At 42.0% G+C, this 17,246-nt stretch overlaps 1 protein-coding gene across 8 annotated transcripts in view; it reads left to right on the top strand.

The window, feature by feature from the left end:
- SYNE2 (spectrin repeat containing nuclear envelope protein 2) overlaps positions 1–17,246 on the top strand; it is a 390,475-nt gene that overhangs the window by 325,596 nt on the left and 47,633 nt on the right. For all 8 annotated transcript variants that reach the window (XM_074393137.1, XM_074393136.1, XM_074393135.1 and 5 more), the window contains 7 exons: positions 387–512; positions 2,665–2,819; positions 2,931–3,075; positions 4,316–4,410; positions 5,674–5,908; positions 11,550–11,744; positions 14,605–14,730. In XM_074393137.1, coding sequence (XP_074249238.1) covers positions 387–512; positions 2,665–2,819; positions 2,931–3,075; positions 4,316–4,410; positions 5,674–5,908; positions 11,550–11,744; positions 14,605–14,730 — 1,077 coding nt within the window. The remainder of the gene's footprint in view (positions 1–386; positions 513–2,664; positions 2,820–2,930; positions 3,076–4,315; positions 4,411–5,673; positions 5,909–11,549; positions 11,745–14,604; positions 14,731–17,246) is intronic.

Raw genomic sequence — 17,246 nt, 5'->3', positions numbered from 1 at the left:
AGGAGACAGTGTCTTACTCTGTTGCCCAGGCTGGAGTACAGTGGTACAATTAAAACTCAGTGCAGCCTCAACCTTCCAGGTTCAGGTGATCCTCCTGCTTCAGCCTCCCAAGTAGCTGGGAGCACGGGCATGTGCCACTGTGCCCAGCTAATTTTTTTTCTTTTTTTTTTTTTGGTAGAGATTGGGTCTGCCTATGTTGCTCAAGCTGATCTTGAACTCCCGGGCTCAAGTGATCACCTTTCACTTCCAAGATGCTGGGATTACAGCCATAAGCCACCATGCCTGGCCAAAAACATCTTGAACTTTTAGCAGCTCCCAAGCCTGTGTTTAATTCTGTTTTATATAAACATGAAAATAATTTCTAATGAAAATTTCTCTTGTTCTAGTTTGTTCTCTCACAGTTTAAGGATTTTGGAGACCGGCTGGAATCTTTAAAAGGTCTTCTTATGCATGAAGAAGAGAATTTGGATAGACTTCACCAACAAGAAAGAGAAAATCCTGACTCATTCCTGGTATTGCCAATTTTTGTCCTTTCTAAAAGCTTAGACTCACCATAAGGTTAAAAAAATAAGCTGATTACTGTGAAATTACAGAACAGTTCCATCTTAAATTTTTTTTTTTGGGAGACAGAGTCTTGCTCTGCAGTCTGTCGCCCAGGCTGGAGTACAGTGGCACAATTGTGGTCACTGCAACCTCCACCTCCCAGGTTCAAGTGATTCTCCCACTGCAGCCTCCCAAGTAGCCAGGACTACAGGCATGTGCCACCATGCCTGGCTAATTTTTGTGTATTTTAGTAGAGACAAGGTTTTACCATGTTGACCAGGGTGGTCTTGACATCAGGCAATGCCCCTACCTTGGCCTCCCAAAGTGCTGGGATTACAGGCCTGAGCCACTGCGCCCAGCCTAACCACCCTTGAGCACAGTCATTTTTATGCCATTCATTACTGTCCTATTTTCCCTTAGGTCTAGAAAAAGTAGGATGACATAGGGATCTATTTTAGCAATATGTCAGAGTAATTTGTAGTAGATGTTTTTTCATAATTACTGTCAGGAAACCAAAAACAATCTAGAAATGAGCTGTTGTGATTGAGTTTTTCTGGTTAGTCGAATATAAAAATAAAACAGTCTATTAAAATTACGCATTTTTCTTTTATCTACCTTAGTAAATTTAGTTTAGTAATCATGAGTCACTGAAAGAATTAAATAATTCTGGTCTTGTAACTACTAGGAATCAACATTCATAGCTTGGATCAGCAGTCAACAAACTGGCACACTGTCCACCAATTTTTTTCAGTAAAATTTTATTGGAACACAGCCATGCCCTTTCATCTACATATTGTCTATTATAGTGTTCATGATACAGGGCAGAGTTGACTAGTTGCTACAGAGACCAAATGGCCCACAAATGCCTAAAATATTTATGATGTGGTCTTTCACAGAAAATGTTAGCTTATCCTGACCTAGATATTACAGCAGAGTTCTGTGGTGGTAACTTCAACATTGTTAAGGATGTTTGCCTGACATACTGTCAGCCTAGAGGCTGTTGTTGGATTATCTTTTTTAAAATGAAATTTTGATAAGTTTGATTTCTTATGATGTAATGTTCTATCAAAATATGGATATTTAAGTCCCATGCTCTGCTAGGGTTAAGGATCAAATTTTCATCATTCTATGCTTGACCTGTTTGTTGAAGGTCAGATTGTTGGCAGACTAAATGGGACTTAAAGGTCCAGAATTGGTACTTTTTTAAAAAGTCTATTTGGCCACACGCAGTGGCTCACACCTGTAATCCCAGCACTTTGGGAGCCTGAGACAGGTGGATCATCTAAGGTTAGAGTTTCAGACTAGCCTCGCCAACATGGTGAAACCCCATCTCTACTAAAAGTACAAAAATTAGCTGAGTGTGGTGGCAGGCACCTGTAATCCCACCTACTCAGGAGGCTGAGGCAGGAGAATCGCTTGAACCTGGGAGGCAGAGGTTGCAGTGAGCCAAGATTGTGCCATTGCACTCCAACCTGGGCAACTCCCAATGGAGTGAGACTCCATTCCAAATAAATAAATAAAAATTTAAAAGCCGGTCGGGCACGGTGGCTCAAGCCTGTAATCCTAGCACTTTGGGAGGCCGAGGCGGGTGGATCACGAGGTCAAGAGATCGAGACCATCCTGGTCAATATGGTGAAACCCCGTCTCTACTAAAAATACAAAAAAAAGTAGCTGGGCATGGTGGCACATGCCTGTAATCTGAGCTATTCAGGAGGCTGAGGCAGGAGAATTGCCTGAACCCAGGAGGCGGAGGTTGCAGTGAGCCGAGATCGCGCCATTGCACTCCAGTCTGGATAACAAGAGCGAAACTCCGTCTCCAAAAAAAAAAAAAATTTAAAAGCCTATTTTCTGTGTTCTTCAATGACAAATTCTGAGATCACTTTTTATTTCCTGGGCTATTTCGGGGCTGGCCATGTGTGCAGGTTGGTATTCTAGAAGGCACAGCATTGAGAGAGCAGAATTCAGGTCCCACTGTAACCTTAGCAAGCTGTTTGACTGTGGGCAAGTCATTTTCCTGTTCAGGCTCTGGTTTTCCTTCATCTTTGAGATAAGAAGGGTTTTCTTGTCATCCGGATATCTTAGTGGCATCCAAAAACCTGTACTTTAATTTTTTAAAAATAGAATCATGTGCTGGCACTGACAGCCCAATCACCTGATATTGAACATTTGAATGAAGTGAGCCTCAAGCTCCCACTTAGTGACATAGCTGTGAAGACGTTACAGAACATGAACCGGCAGTGGATTCGGGCCACGGCCACGGCATTGGAGCGCTGCAGGTTAGAGCATCCCTTCTCCAGCGTTGTTTCGCTCAAGGTCAAATTAACGGCTTCAGCTTGGGAATGGCATTGTTAATACGGGTGTGTTTTGTTTGTTTTAAACCTTTGTAGTGAGCTTCAGGGAATTGGATTGAATGAAAAGTTTCTTTATTGCTGTGAAAAGTGGACCCAACTTTTGGAGAAGATAGAAGAGGCACTCCAAGTGGATGTGGCTAACAGCCTTCCGGAGCTTCTGGAGCAGCAGAAAACCTATGAGGTAAATCCGTGTTCTCTGCCACCTTTAAACTGCTCACCTGGGGCAGGAGTCAGGAAAAGATAGCTTTAAATAAAACACAGGAAGTGTGCCTGTCAGTCTGTCAATACAGAATGTATATCATTAAGCAAATTCAGTTGTCAATTGGTCATTTGTAAAATTCTTGTACCTTTCATTCATTTCAGCATTTACTGCTCTATTTTATTAGGAACAGGACTCTTAGATTTTCTGCAGTACATGGAAGCTTCTAGTACAACTTTGCTTCTGCAAAATGCAAACATTATACCATTCTATCAAGAGCATAATAAAATACTTCAACTCATCTTTGCATTTTCACTCAATAATTCTCTATGGTATTAAAGCACCTGGTATAGTTATAATTGTAGCATTAATAATTTCACAGGCGTTTATCCATTGTTTATGCTGACATGTATTTGAAAATATTCGTGGTGGTTATAGGCAGATCCTGCATTTTTTGTTCTTTTTGGAGACAGAGTCTTCCTCTGTCATCTAGGCTGGAGTGCAGTGATGCAATTTCAGCTCACTGCAACTTCCACCTCCCAGGCTCAAGCAATTCTTGTGCCTCAGCCTCCCAAATAGCTGGGACTACAGGCATGTGCCACTGAATCTGGCTAACTTTCATATTTTTAGTAGAGACGGGTTTCACTATGTAGGCCAGGCTAGTCTCAAACTTCTGACCTCAAGTGATCCGCTTGCCTCAGCCTCCCAAAATGCTCGAGTTACAAATGACACATTTCAAAAGTGTGCAGATTAGTCCACTGCAACTTTTTAATGTAACTGATTGAAGTCTATATTGCTACATTAAGATCATCCAGTTAAAATGCAATCACCCCTGCCAAAAAGCTGTGTGGCCTCGAATAAGTTGTTGAGCCTCTTTATACCTTAGTTTCCTCGTCTTCAAATGGATATAATCATAGTGCTTTAGTCCTAAGGCTGAGAAATAAATGCAACAATGCATGTTTTACATAGTGCCTACCAAATCGTAAATGCCCAACAAATGGGTATTAGATGTAATTATTATTAGACCTGTTTGCTTTTAAGAATATGTTCATAGGTGATGTTGATGTGATAGTTGAACATTTTTTGCAGTACGTTCAAATAATATGAAAATCAGTTATCCCTCATATCCTTTGTGAGCTTAGATTTTAATAGGAAATATAGGTTCCCAGATTCATTAAGTGAATTTTGCTAGCTGATATTTTCTGTTTGAACTCATATGCAGATGTTAGAAGCTGAAGTTTCTATAAACCAGACAATTGCTGATTCCTATGTCACCCAGTCCTTACAACTCCTGGACACAGCAGAAATAGAAAACAGGTGAGCTGTCTGGGGCTCATGAAGGTTGTGGGTGGATGGAAGGTAATACACTCAGGTGGCACAGGCTTTCTGCCATGTGAACCTTGACCATGTTGGTGCCCTGTGGCCATGTTCGTTGACAGATCACCATAGGACCAGGCTTTTCACTGTGTCGTGGGACTAGATCTTGCTGGGTGACCATAAAAACATATGTGACAGACACATTTTCCCTGTGATAGGTAGATGGGTTTAGCAGCCCAGAAGCTTTGAAAAATGCCCACTTTGCAAGTATAGTTAACTAAGTTTGTACCCCAAATGATTCTTCTGTAGGATGTTTCCCTCTCTACCATCACTATGATGTTTTGTTACTTTAAAAATAATTTCTAAAAAAGTAGTGTTCCTAGTGTTTCTAGTAGGTAGCTAAATCCTGTAAGTATGAAAAAAGGGCTTTGTCTCCATGTTACATATGTGAGCTTAGGGTCACTGGGCAGTGCCAGTCAGGCTGAGCAGAGCCGCTTCAACCAGTCTGCCAGCGCTGAGTGAGTCTGCTTATGCAGCTGGTACACATGGCAGACAGCCTGGAGGTAGCTTGAACACTTAAAGTACTTAAATATTTCTCAGTGTCCTAATAGGTATGATTTTTCTTGCACATTACCACTCATACACCTTTGAATCTTCTTTCAGCATAACTAAGAAATATAAAGCCCATTCCTTCATAGCGCTGAAGTAGTAAATTCAAACCAGTTTCAGGATGATAGCTAATTTCCATTTGATCTATACAGAAAAACAGGACTTTCCCATAAAAAATAGAAGACCTTATTTCTCGTGTGAACAATATTATTTATCCAGAAAAGAACTGGTTGAGTAGTTGCAATAAAGCATGCTTTTTATTGCTAAAACTATGTAAAGTACACTCAAGTAATCAATAATGTTACAAAGTACCTGTCTGTTCAGCTGGTTCTCATTGATCCGGTTTCTAGTTTTCCCTTCTGCATTTAGCATAATATATATTAAAAGAACCTCAGTTCCTTTAAGGGTGTGGTTAGCATGCATGCTGGCAAAATAGCAGGTTATGTGTGGATAGCTTCTGTTAAACTCAGTCTGCATGCTGCCCTTCCCGAAACTTTAATCATGTTTACATTGAATAATACTCAGGTTCTTAGAAGTTGGGATTTTTTTCGTGAAAATTGTACTTATAGTGAATCTGAGCTGCTATTACCCACTGATAGTTATTTTTTTCTGCATGTTGATGTCAGGATCCTATAACCATTTGTTTTTCCCCAGACCAGAATTTATTTCAGAATTCTCAAAGCTGACGGACCGGTGGCAGAATGCCGTCCAGGGTGTTCGGCAGAGGAAGAGTGACATCGATGGGCTGGTGAGGCAGTGGCAGGATTTCACTACTTCTGTGGAGGACTTGCTCCGCTTCCTCACTGACACCAGCCACCTGCTATCCGCAGTGAAGGGCCAGGAGCACTTCAGCCTCTACCAAACCAGAAGTCTGATCCATGAGCTGAAGGTAGTGCATGCGTCGTAGCAGCCTGAGATCCACAGATGGTCGTTATTTGCAAGATGCTCATTCACCTTTCATTTAATGTTTTTGATGACAAAGTGATTTAAATGTGCTGTCTGCAGTGTGAGGCCAACAAGGTGCAGTCACCACACCCCACAGCCTGGTCCCTAGCATTGTGGAGTTAGAAACCCAATATTACCGATTCATCCAGAAATAGTGGAAACAGACATCCACTCTGTCGTCGAGGCTGGAGTACCTGGTTCTCTTGGGCCGTGAGAGGAGGCACGGAGTCGAGATGGGTGATTAAATGGGGGAAGTTTAGGGTGACAGACTCACACCACCAGATTCTAAAGCCACTGATGAATGCATAAATTGACCATTAGTGTGGAAATGTACAGTAGACTTGTTTACTCTTGAAGGAAAAATTCAATGGGTACGAAAAAAATAGAATGAATGAGACCTACTATTTAATAGCACAGTAGGGTGGCTATAGTCAATAATAATTGTATATTTTAAAATAAAGAATGTAAGGCCGGGCGCAGTGGCTCAAGCCTATAATCCCAGCACTTTGGGAGGCCAAGGCGGGTGGATCACGAGGTCGAGAAATCGAGACCATCCTGGTCAACATGGTGAAACCCCGTCTCTACTAAAAATACAAAAAATTAGCTGGGCATGGTGGCGTGTGCCTGTAATCCCAGCTACTGAGGAGGTTGAGGCAGGAGAATTGCTTGAACCCAGGAGGCAGAGGTTGCGGTGAGCCGAGATCGCGCCATTGCACTCCAGCCTGGGTAACAAGAGCGAAACTCCGTCTCAAAAAAAAATAAAAAAATAAAGAATGTAATTGGATTATTTGTAACTCAAAGGATAAATGCTTCAGGAGATGGATACCCCATTTTTCATAATGTGCTTATTTTATATTGCATGCCTATATTAAAAAATCTCATGCATGCACAAACATTTTAAAAACTAATTTTAAAAAATAAAAATAAAGGACAAATACATTCAGGTGACAAAGCTTTTCAAAAGAAACTTGCAGGATGAGCACAGGATTAGAGCAGGTGATTGGAATATCCCACGGAGCTGTAGAGACACTCTTCACCTTAGAGAAGCCTGTCAACAAACACCACGCTCCTGCAATCCGGTGCAGCCCTCACTCATTATGCAATCATTGCATTTTAATTGGGTACCTGCTCTATGCCAATCACTGTCCTAAGTGCTGAGCTTATTCTGTGGATGGAGAGAAGACCTTCACTCTTAAAAGGGCAGACAAAGTCGTAAGTAAACCAGAATAATTATTCAGATAAATTAATAAATAGTAAAATATCCGATTGTAATACGATTATGTAGATCATTAAAACAGGGCCAGTAGAGATGGGGATGTGTGGCTCCTTTAGATTGGGTTGTCTCTGGCCATGTGACATTTAACCTGGAACTGATTAAGAAGGAGCCAGCCATGCAAGATCTAAGGAAACATCCTTTCAGACCGAGGGAGAGGCTTACTCCAAGTCCCCAGGATGAGAACAGGCTCAGCACAGCAGAGGAAGAGCACGAAGGCCAGTGTGGCTGGCACAGAGCTGGCAAGGCAGCATTGGCAGGTGAACTAGAATGACAGGTGGGGAGAAGCATTTTGCAGGCCAGTGTGGTAGCTGGATTACCTGGTCTGGCTGGAACCAGGGAGCCTTTGAAGTGTTTCGGCTGAGGGAGAGGGTAGCATGGCACTGTCTGTTTTCTTTTTTTGAGATGGAAGGAGTCCCACTCTTAGCCAGGCTGGAGTGCAGTGGTGCAATCTCGGCTCACTGCAACCTCTACCTCCCAGGTTCAAGCGATTCTCACGTGTCAGCCTCCTGAATAGCTGGGATTACAGGTGTGCACCACCACGCCCCGCTGGTTTTTGTGTTTTTAGTAGAGATGGGTTTTCACTATGTTGGTCAGGCTCGTCTCAAACTCCCGAGCTCAGATAATCTGCCCGCTTTGGCCTCCCAACGTGCTGGGATTACAGGCGTGAGCCACCATGCCCGGTCCCATATTTTTTAAAGATTGCTGTGGCTGCTCCTGATTGTAGAGGAGCTAAAGGAAAAGTGGGAATCCTAGCATCTCATTTACCTATCACTGCATTTTGACACTCATTATTCTGTTTTGTTGTTCTCAGGGGGTGACTGGGGTTGGTGGTTCCTGCTTGGGGTCTATCAGGCAGTTACAGTCAGCTGGTGGCTGGGGCTGGTGTCATCTGAAGCTTACTCACATGACCGATGCTTAGGCTGGAGTGATGGGCAGCAAGGAGCTGGCACAGTGGGGCTCCTCTCCTTGGGCATCATTCTCTGTGGTCTTGCCATGTAGCGGCTTCTGGTGGTCAGACTTCTTATATGGTACTGTACTCATGGTTTCAGAGATTCTTATCACAAGAACAAGCTGTATTGCCTTATAAACTCAGCCTCAAAAGTCACATACATCACTTCTGTCTTGCTCTAATAATGAAGGCTGTCATATATGCCCACATGAGTTTGTGAGGAGGCAACAGAGGGGCCACAGTTTGGTAAGGATTGGTTCTAATCCCAACACTTTGAGAGGCTGAGGTGGGAAGATCCCTTGAGCCCAGTTCAAGACCAGCCTGGAGAACATAGTGAGACCCTTGTTTCTAAAAAAAAAATTAAAAATTAGCCAGGCATGTGACATGCACCTGTACTCCCAGCTGCTCAGAAGGCTGAGGCAGGAGGATCATACTTGAGCCCAGGAGGTTGAGGCTGGAGTGAGCCATGGTTGCACCACTGCATTCTAGCCTGGATAACAGCAAGATTCTGTCTTCAAAAAAAAAAAAAAGTTATCTTTGGAATTTAAATGATCCTTGGAGGCAGTCTTCTTGAAAGAGTCTGTTTGGGTGTGGTTACATCTGGGTCTTCTTTTCTGCAATAAGATAATGAGGTAACAGGAAGGGAAAGAAAAAAACAGTCTCTCTCTGGGTTTTTGTTTTTGTTTTTGTTTTTGAGACGGAGTTTCACTCTTGTTACCCAGGCTGGAGTGCAATGGCACGATCTCGGCTCACTGCAACCTCTGCCTCCTGGGTTCAAACAATTCTCCTGCCTCAGCCTCCTGAGTAGCTGGGATTACAGGCACACACCACCACGCCCAGCTAATTTTTTGTATTTTTAGTAGAGACGGGGTTTCACCATGTTGACCTCGTGATCCACCCGCCTCGGCCTCCCAAAGTGCTGGGATTACAGGCTTGAGCCACCGCACCCGGCCCTCTCTCTGGGTCTTAAGGAGATAAAGGAACTTCTGCAGGAGACAGGGCCGGGAAGGCGGAGAGACCCTGAGGCTTCTTCAGTTCAGCACGTCAAAACACCGTATTTTGGAGTGTTGGTTTCTGAGTCTGGTAAAGGAAAAGCTAGATGAAAGATGACTGGGTTGAGGCTCAAGCATCTTGGTGAATAGTGTGCTGTTAACCAAGTTAGGGAAGACTGAGGGAGTAGCAGGTCTTCTCCAAGTGGCTCATTCGCACAGCACAGTATGTAGGAGAGACGCGCGTGGAGTGCCTGTGGTCCTGTGCTGCTTCTGAGGGTGCATTTGGCTTTCCTCTTTTGGATATGGGTGACCTACAGGCTTCTCAGAAATGCCTTTGTAAATTAGTGATGTTCTATTGATGCTCATCAGCTCCCATTTTTGAAAATGCCCACACTGTCTCCCTCAAGAAATTTCAAGGTGAAGGAAATCATATTTACGTATTATTTATTTACTTTTTTGTTTTAGAGACAGGTACTCGCTCTGTCTGCCCGGCTGGAGTGCAGTGGTGTGATCATAGCTCACTATAACCTCAAACTTCTGGACTCAACCAGTCCTCCCAACTCAGCTTCTTGAGAAGCTGGGACTACAGGAACTCACCACCATGCCCAGACAGAAAAACATTTTTAGAACAGACAAAAACTATTTAATTTTTTCCCCGAAACCAAATGCCTTTAGAAGTGTGAATCAGTTTTAAAGTTTTTACTTCATTTTTGTGTTATAAATACCTAGTTTCAGCCTCTTTAAAGAATGCCCATGTAGCCAGGTGTGGTGGCGAATCTCTTAAAAAACAAGGCCTCAGCTACTCTCTGCACACTGCCTGTGGGTGGCCCTGCTCTGCGGGAGCAGTCACAGAGCTGTAACACTGCCACTAAAAAATAGAAAAAAAACAAAAATAAACGACCTTTTCTCTTAAAAATTTTTTTCATTTTTTAAAAATTTTTATTGTTTTGAGACAAAGTCTCACTCCATCACCCAGGCTGGAGTGCAGTGGCATGATCTTGGCTCACTGCAACCTCCACCTCCAGGTTCAAGTGATTCTTGTGACTCAGCTTCCCAATTAGCTGGAATTACAGGCATGCACCACCATCCCTGGCTAAGTTTTGTTATTTTTAGTAGAGATGGGGTTTCTGCATGTTGGCCAGGCTGGTCTCGAACTCCTGACCTCAATTGATCTGCCCATCTTGGACTCCCAAAGTGCTGGGATTACAGGCATGAGCCATCGTGCCAGGCCTAAAAAACTTGTTTTTAATTTTCAGAAATTTGGATGATAATTGGATGGAATTATCCAGTTGATATTTGGATGGAATTTGTTGTTTTTGTTGTTGTTGTTTTTGTTTTTTTGAGACAAAGTCTCACTCAGCCGCCCAGGCTGGAGTGCAGTGGTGCATTCTCAGCTCACTGCAACCTCCGCTTCTCAGGTTCAAGAAATTCTCCATCAGCCCCTGGAGTAGCTGGGATTACAGGCATATGCCACCACGTCCAGCTAATTTTTTTGTATTTTTATTAGAGATGGGGTTTCACCGTGTTGGCCAGGCTGGTCTCAAACTCCTGACTTCAGGTGATCTGCCCATCTCGACCTCCCAAAGTGCTGGGATTACAGGCATGAGCCACTGTGCACAGACTCGGATGGAATTTTTTAAAGCTGTCCCTTTGGGCACACATTGATATATATGTTTATGTACCCACGATATGCTTAAGAAATGCATATTTTTTGTATTTTACCCTTTCTTATACTCACTTGTTTTATATTTGTTGAGCATAATGTACATATCCTGCTCTTGTGGGTTAGGAGTAAAGTGGCTTTGTCCCATGATCATGACCCAGTATTTGCTCTTGAGTTTAGGTCTGATACTCCAGTCACTTTTTTTTTTTTTTTTTTTTTTTTTTTTTTTTTTGAGACGGAGTCTTGCTCTCTTGCCAGGCTGGAGTGCAGTGGCTCAGTCTCGGCTCACTGCAACCTCCGCCTCCTAGGTTCAAGTGATTCTTCCGCCTCAGCCTCCAGAGTAGCTGTGACTACAGGTCCAGTCACTTTCTTAATATTCTTAGATCCATTTACCTTGCAGACTTTTATTCTGTGATATATGCTTTTTTATTTCTCTATGCTTGTAATCATTACACTAAGAATCTTATCTCACCAATCTTCGGAAATTATTTTAAGACCGCCTCACTTAGTACTATGCTTATCTACTCAATGTAAAACATTAGCTTTTGATGTGAGTGCGGGTATGTCCATTCTGACCCAATTTGTCTAATTTATATCTACTTTAACACTTAAGAAAAGCTCTGAAGGAAATATACAAAGACACACGTAATCACATTTTGAACACATCAAAAGCCTAAGCAAATTACTTTTTTTTTTTTTTCTTAGAATAAAAAAATTCATTTTCAAAGATGGCGAACCACCTATGCACTAACCTTGGAAGCTGGAGAAAAGTTACTGCTCACAGCTAACCTGGAAACTAAAGAGTCCATGGGTAGGAGAATCAGTCAACTTCAGGACAACTGGAATGACACGGAGGCCCCGCTGGCAGAGATGATTCAACAGTTCCAGAGCACTGTAGAGGTAAACTCACCACTTACTTTTCCATTCATGATATTCAAATTCAGTACATAAATTTTCCTTTGTGGCATAACAATGGAAATGATTTTAGGAAATTACAGTATCGTGAATTTCTAACTCAAGCTCTAATCCTTAAGTCATGCCGGTTACTTAATGTGAAATGATAATATGGCATTGCAAGAGCTCAATGTTTAGTATTTAAATACTTAAGATTCTATTAAGATTCTTACTTTTAGGGCCGGGCGCGATGGCTCAAGCCTGTAATCCCAGCACTTTGGGAGGCTGAGGCGGGTGGATCACGAGGTCGAGAGATCGAGACCATCCTGGTCAACATGGTGAAACCCCGTCTCTACTAAAAATACAAAAAATTAGCTGGGCATGGTGGTGCATGCCTGTAATCCCAGCTACTCAGGAGGCTGAGGCAGGAGAATTGCCTGAGCCCAGGAGGCGGAGGTTGTGGTGAGCCGAGATCGTGCCATTGCACTCCAGCCTGGGTAACAAGAGCGAAACTCCGTCTCAAAAAAAAAAAAAAGATTCTTACTTTTATGAAACAGGAAACATATTCTTGTTCAATACATAAAACTAACATTCCATGTACAACTTGTCCTTGGACATAGTATATGAAAATAAACAGGTGGCCTGGCGTGGTGGCTCACACCTGTAATCCCAGCACTTTGAGAGGCCGAGGCGGACAGATCATCTGAGGTTGGGAGTTCAAGACCAGCCTCAACAACATGGAGAAACCCCGTCTGTACTTTAAAAAATACAAAATCAGCTGGGCATGGTGGTGGGCACCTATAATCCCAGATACTCGGGAGGCTGAGGCAGGAGAATCGCTTGAACCCAGGAGGTGGAGGTTGTGGTGAACCAAGACTGCCCCATTCCACTCCAGCCTGGGCAACACGAGTGAAACTCTGCCCCCACAGAAAAAAGAAAAGAAAAGAGACAGGAGTACTTCATTTTTCTGCTATCATCAGAGAATGCACTTTTCCATATAAGTGAATTTTCCAAATAGTTTATGATTATACATTTAAGAACTACAGTGTTATATTTTGAGTCACTATTAGAAAAATCGTTACTGTTTGTTATACTAAGATACCAAGTTGTTCTCAAGGCCTCTAAATTGCTTTGAACCTGTGGCCCTTCCTGAACTACTATGCTCTGAGTTCTGATATGGTTTTTATCCTTTTTCTGTCCCTCCTGTTCATGTCAAGCTGTCTATTTTTACTTTTTCTTTCTCCAGGCTCACTTACTTTTTTTTATAGCCCACTCCTCTCTCTAATCTGTTTTGTGTGCCAAAACTAGATAACCAAGCTTATCAGACATATTTTTCTGAATTAAGAGTAAATATATGCTGAGTTAGAGCTTGAGAATTTCTCCTGTGAATAAAGTATCTGAATTTTATTTGGTATGTGGACTGTATGGAATTCATTAACTAGCAAACATTTGTTAAGCGTCTGCCATATTTGTAAAGCGTAATGCTAATTGCAAGTGACAGTTTGGTGGGAGAGATAAGAACTCAGTTTTGCTTCTCCCTTCGCTTTCTCATTAAGTTCCAGATGGTTGATGTTGCTAGACAAGTGGCCTTCCCTTAAGTGAGGGGTTACTGTAGACTTAGGCCAATCCAACCAAGTATGTTTAGGTATCACCTGTACTGAAGAATAGAGTAGTGGTTCATTATAGGTTTGTATAGTTTTAGTAACTTCAGGAAAATAAGTTTATCCTAATGAATCAAATATAAATCAAATATAAATACCCTACAGTTGAAAATACAGGCAGCTTTTTGCTCAACGATAGAACGTTTGAAGAAAAGAGATAGTGGACCTTTGACAAGGCTTTTAACCCCAGAACCACAGGCTAATCATTTTTCTCTGAGCTTTAGTTTTCCCATTTTAAATATGATAATACTTGTTTTAAATATGATAATATTTTCCCTGTCTATCTCCCAAGGTTGTATAACTACAGTGAGTTAATAAAGTTGAAAATGCTCTGTAAAAAGGAAAGTGCTTTAAGCAGAAGGTGGTAGTCAGCACAGTGGTGAGAAATGGAAAGTGAAAAGGTCACTAAAGCCAAGCTGTAAAAAGGAGAAGAGAGCCAGCAGAGGAGAGGGGTGACGGTGGGCAAGAAGACAAGGGGAGTGGCTGAGTGCTTGTGCTCTCTGGTGCTATTACAGCATGTGCCAAAGACTGACGGTGCTAACAGTTAATCTGTACAGTAGCCTTTTCGATGTGAACTTTTCCAAAATTAAAGTAGAAATCACATTGGCTGGATGAGAGGGATATGGGGAGGGAGGAAGAACTTTTTTTTTTTTTTTTTTTTTTTGGGACAGTCTCGCTCTATCACCCAGATTGGAGTGCAGTGGCGCGATCTCAGCTCACTGCAACCTCCACCTCCCGAGTTCAAGTGATTCTCCTGCCTCAGCTTCCCAAATAACTGAGATTACAGGCAAGCACCACCACACCCAGCTAATTTTTGTATTTTTAGTAGAGATGGGGTTTTGCCATGTTGGCCAGGATGGTCTCGAACTTCTGAGCTCAGATGATTCACCTTCTTCGGCCTCCCAAAGTGCTGGGATTATAGGCATGAGCCACTGCGCCCAGCCCGGAAGCAACTATTTTCAAGTAAAGGGCAGTCAGATACCTGAAATGAGCCACAGGTAAAGCTACAAGGAGTCTCAAGTCATATTGGTGTTCCTTCTGCTTTTGGAGACCACAGTCTGCTCAAGACAAGGAACTGGGTCTCTGTGTGATTTATAAAAAACAAACTTAACAGAAAGATTATGTGGATTAAATGAGCTATTCTATTTCCACAATTCATTCTAAAGAGCAAAGTACTTACCAGTTTTAATCTTGTTTTCAAATAGACCTGGGACCAGTGTGAAAAGAAAATCAAGGAGCTGAAAAGCAGGCTGCAAGTTTTAAAGGCACAAAGTGAAGATCCTCTTCCAGAGCTCCACGAGGACCTCCATCACGAAAAAGAGCTGATTAAGGTATTGAAATCCAGATAAGTGGCCAAGATAATCACTTAGCTGTTTTCCGAGTACTTTGAAGTGCTGCTTTGCCTATTTCTGTGTTGAAACTGAGTTTTCATTTTCAATCGGAAAATATTTTTCTGATTTGCTGTCTAACGTAACATGCTGGTCTCTTAAAGATTAGAATTGATGCTTTTTATGATTGTTGTTTGAAGATGAGAAAGACTTTTGCAAAAACTCCCTTCTTAGGATCTTAGGAGTTTTCTCCTTCAGGTGCTCCTTCTGTCTGCTTCTCCTCTGTAATGTAAGATGTGGCCTCTGAGATTCCTATAAAAGCTGTTACCTTATCAAATGTCCTTGTCTTTGAAATGAGAGTGAAGTATGACTAAAGAATTCATTTTTTAAAGCAAGTAGGTTGGGTTTTGCTTCAGTATAACATTTTTGTAAAACTGTCCAAACTATGTTCTGCCTAGTGAATACCACACTAGCAAATATTTCTGGATATTTTATGCCTTTGCTGAAGATAAGGCAAACTTATGGATAGGAATTGGGGCCAGAAAAATCCCCAGGTCAGAAACTCTCTGCAACTTTGATGTTTAAAAGACAGTGAGAGACTATTGGAATGGTCCTTTAATTTTTTCCTTTCTTCAGTGACTTTCAGGGATCAAATTGAAAAAATTAGGAAGAAATGAATAGTCTCATATTTCAAGTTGGACCAGAAACTAGTGTCTTTCTCCCTATGTCATTTTCTTTGTTGTAAAAATATCTAATATGCTAAAAGTCATAATAAATAATGTGACAAGCTGGCATGACACTATCACCCCAGCTAAAAAAAAAAAAAATTAAACACACAGTTCAAGTTCCTGTATAACCCAACTTCTCCCCAGACGTGTCGGCAACCCTGGATTTGGTGTTCATCATTCTTACACATTTCCTAATAATTTTAATTAATACATGTGTTTGTAGGTGTCAAATGTTTTTGTTTGTTTGATTTTGAGGGACAGGTTCTGGCTCTGTCTTCAAGGCTAGAGTGCAGTGGTGTGATCTCAGGTCACTGCAACCTTTACTTCCCAAACTTTAAGCAATCTTCCTGCGTCAGCCTTCCGAGTAGCTGGGACTACAGACACACACCACCATGCCCAGCTAATTTTGGTATTTTTTGGACAGATGGGGTTTTGCCGTGTTTCCCAGACTGGTCTCAAAACTCCTGTGCTCAAGCAATCATCCTGCCTTGGCCTCCCAAAGTGCTTAGAATTACAGGTGTGAGCCACCACGCCTAGCCTGCTGTCAATGAAATGTAAAATTGTTTTCTGTTTTTAAACTTTACATGGGTAGGCATGGTGGCTCACAGCTATAATCCCACACTTTGGGAGGCTGCAGCAGGAGGATCCCTTGAGTCCAGCAGTTTGAAGTAACCTGAGCAACAAAGCGAGACCTTATATGCACAAAGAAAAATTTTTTTAATTAGTTGGGTGTGGTGGCATGTTCCTGTGATCCCAGCTGCTCGGGAGGCCGAGGTGGGAGGATCGTTTGAGCCCAGTAGGTTGAGGATATAGTGAGTCAAGAAGGCACCACTACACTTCACCCTGGGCGACAGAGTAAGACTATCTCTAAAAAAAAAAAAAAAAAAAAAAAAAACTTAAATTTTAAAACTTTATATAAGCAATGCTATATAGAGTGTACTTTTTTTTTTTTTAATCTCCCGTTGCTCAGGCTGGAATACAATGGCGCCATCTTGGCTGACCGCAACCTCCACCACCTGGGTTCAAGCAATTCTCACGGCTCAGCTTCCCAAGTAGCTGGGATTACAGGTGCAAGCCACCAGGCCTGGCTAATTTTTTTATTTTTAGTAGAGATAGGGTTTTGCCATGTTGGACAGGCTGGTCTTGAATGCCTGGCCTCAGGCAATCTGCCTGCCTCGGCCTCCCAAAGTGCTGGGATTACAGGCATGAGCCACCATGCTTGGCCTACAATGTGATATTTTTCTCTCATGATTTGGAGTCATAGATGTTGGAACCTAGTGCACATTCATTCTCACTGCTGTATAGTATGCATTATAGGAATATACAACAACTTACGTATCCCTTCTGTAGTCACTTGGTATCGTCAGATTTTTTTTAACTTTTGCTAGTCCAACAGCTGTGAGTGAGAGAGCATCTCTTCATAGTTTGCTAGTCAGTTGCACTTTTTTTCATGTTTATTCTTTTGTGAATTGCCTGTTTGTGCCTTTTACTAATTTTTTTCTGTTGGGCTATTTGTCTTTTTCTTACAGAGTTGAAGGAGCTGCTTATTTATTCCAAATATTCCTTCTCTATTGAGTGTATACATTGCAAATGTCTATTCACATCTGAGAGCCTGTTTTTCTGCTTTTCCCTTGGTGTTGCTGGCTCAACAAAAGATAATATTTTGTTAACTTTAATGTAGATGAATTTGTCAGTATTTTCCTATATGATTTGTTTTTTTGCTTCCTTTGCAAAGTCTTCATACTAACGTCATAAAATACATGCTTACAGTTTCCTCGAAGAGTTTTTAGT

Source organism: Saimiri boliviensis, chromosome 2, assembly GCF_048565385.1.
Source record: "Saimiri boliviensis isolate mSaiBol1 chromosome 2, mSaiBol1.pri, whole genome shotgun sequence".
In the NCBI taxonomy this organism is placed as follows: Eukaryota; Metazoa; Chordata; class Mammalia; order Primates; family Cebidae; genus Saimiri; species Saimiri boliviensis.
The sequence above is the reverse complement of the archived record's forward strand: the minus strand, read 5'-3'. Positions and strand labels throughout refer to the sequence as shown.